Genomic DNA, 2,074 nt, shown 5'->3' on the forward strand with positions numbered 1-2,074 from the left:
GGGGTTGGGGGAAGGGAGGCACTCTAAGAAAGAAGTGTAACATTCATTTTCAGACATATTTTTTAAATTATCTTTTCTCTCAAACTTCGCTACCCTAAAAACTACAAAGTTTTATCTGCTCAGGACCTGGTTTTGAGAAATTTGAAGTTAAAAAAAACTAGAGTTTCATATGTCATGCTTTACTGAATGCAATTCTTTGAATATAATACCTTATAACGACTCCGAATAATCTTACGACTTAATTAGAGCCGGTAGAACAATTTTTGTTTTCTGACCTCGTGGTCTTAGTAACTCACAACGGTCAAACATGTCAGACTAAACTTTGTACATCTGAGGTAGCCACTTGAAAAGCCATGCCGCAAAATTCATGCCATAGATATACAACTTGGTGGTTCTTATAATTTATGTACGTGTATGGTGATGGGGAATGTCTTTGCAGCGTGGCGTTTGGTCTGCTGCGGATGGCGTATGTTGTGGTGCGTCCACTGTGTCCTCAAAGACTTGTACACAGACAGGAAAAACAACACACGATCAATGGAGATCTAGCCAAGTGTACAACTCGTGTTGTTTAAGGAGAAGTGTCGAGGTCGTGAGAAGAAAGAGAAGGACGAAAGAATGGGACATTTTATAAAAATGAAAACAAGCATCTATAACGTAGGTTAAGCTACTCTATCTATAATTGTCCATTATTATATTGTTGCTGTCTGCAAGAGCAGAAAAATAAATCTTAATTGTTATCTTATCTTATCTTATCTATCTATCTTATCTTATCTTATCGTGATGGATGTTAACTCGTTAAGCTTAACCCATGCGATGCCACAAAGATGCATTGTGGGTGGTTGGAGGGAGCTCTCGTGTGGTTTGCTGTTTCTTCCCTATTAGACATCTATCGTCTTTATCTCTCCTCCTTCTTTCTTGTGTTTGCTACTCTCTTGTAACATCTCTAATCTCGTGGGCTCTCGCGGCCTATAGATTAAGGTGTTTGCCTCTCATTCAAAGGTCCCGGGTTCGAATCCGGGTGGCGACGGAGAAAAAAATTCTTCTCTAAAATTGTCTCCTTTCACCTCTTTTCCTGCTCTCCAACAATGTTCTGTTGTCTTCTTTCGTCCCCACTTTCTGTCCCCCTCCACATCACTCACCTGCTCCCTCCTTTGGGCTACTGACTCTTTCTGTAGCCTTTCTACTGCGACTTCCTGGCTCCTTCTTACTGCTTGTCTTTCAGCTACATCCCTGATCTTCTGGCAGGAAACTTATAAGACCTAATTGTGCTGCAAATGCCGCTAAACTCTTACTAAAACTAAAGCAAATACAAGATGCACCGTTTATTTTCATGTCTCGCCCTCAGGAGCAACAATGTTCACCTCCATCAGGCGAGATCACCTTCATCAAGTCCTGCACACCTTGGCTCACCTCAGCCTCCTATTTCTGCACAGCGCAGAAGGAAGCGTGCGCGAGGCTCTGTTGGAAAAGTACAGTTGCACCACGCCCAGTGCCCTAACCAACAGCTCGCTCATCTTCACATCTGTAACGACCAACACCGAGTGTGGCGTCAAATGTGTCGACTCGTGCGTGGCCGTCGTGATAAAGGAGGACAGCTCATCCGGTGTGGGTGGCAAACAGTGCGCGGTCCTCAGCTCCTTACAACAGATTCCGTCTCACTCCAAGGCGGCCTGCGCCATCACAGGGAACTCCGTGGTCGTCTACAAGAACAGTCTAGTGCAGGTCTCATGACAATTTGTTGTTGCTAGTTTTGTGAGGTTGTTGGTTTTTTGTTTTGTTTTGGGTTTTGGGGGTTTTTTGTGTTGTTTTGGTGGGGTTTTTTTGGTGGGGTGTTTTGTTGTTGTTGTTGTTATTGGTAGTTTTGTGTGTGTTTAGTATTAGTAAGAGTTTTACGGCACTAGCAACACAGTAAGGTCCTATAAGTGCCGAAGATTAGAGGCGTTATAAGAGAGTAACAAACAATCATAAAATAGAAGGAGGAGAAATCAGGACGATAGATGTTTGAAAAGAAAGAAGGAGCCAAACCACACCAGAGCACCCGCCAACCACCCACTTGCGTGCGTGTTGGGGGGGG

The 2,074-nt window shown here is 43.6% G+C and overlaps 1 protein-coding gene across 1 annotated transcript in view; it reads left to right on the forward strand.

Annotated features, from left to right (window-relative positions):
• Nucleotides 1-1,351: 1,351 nt before the first annotated feature.
• The window catches only part of LOC101846962, a gene marked incomplete at its 3' end in the record, with an annotated part of 1,615 nt that continues 892 nt past the window's right edge, over nt 1,352-2,074 (forward strand). Inside the window, 1 exon segment of the mRNA XM_013082501.2 lies at nt 1,352-1,722. Within this exon segment, the coding sequence (XP_012937955.2) occupies nt 1,354-1,722 (369 nt within the window).

Source organism: Aplysia californica, unplaced genomic scaffold (assembly GCF_000002075.1).
Source record: "Aplysia californica isolate F4 #8 unplaced genomic scaffold, AplCal3.0 scaffold00178, whole genome shotgun sequence".
NCBI classification, from domain to species: domain Eukaryota; kingdom Metazoa; phylum Mollusca; class Gastropoda; order Aplysiida; family Aplysiidae; genus Aplysia; species Aplysia californica.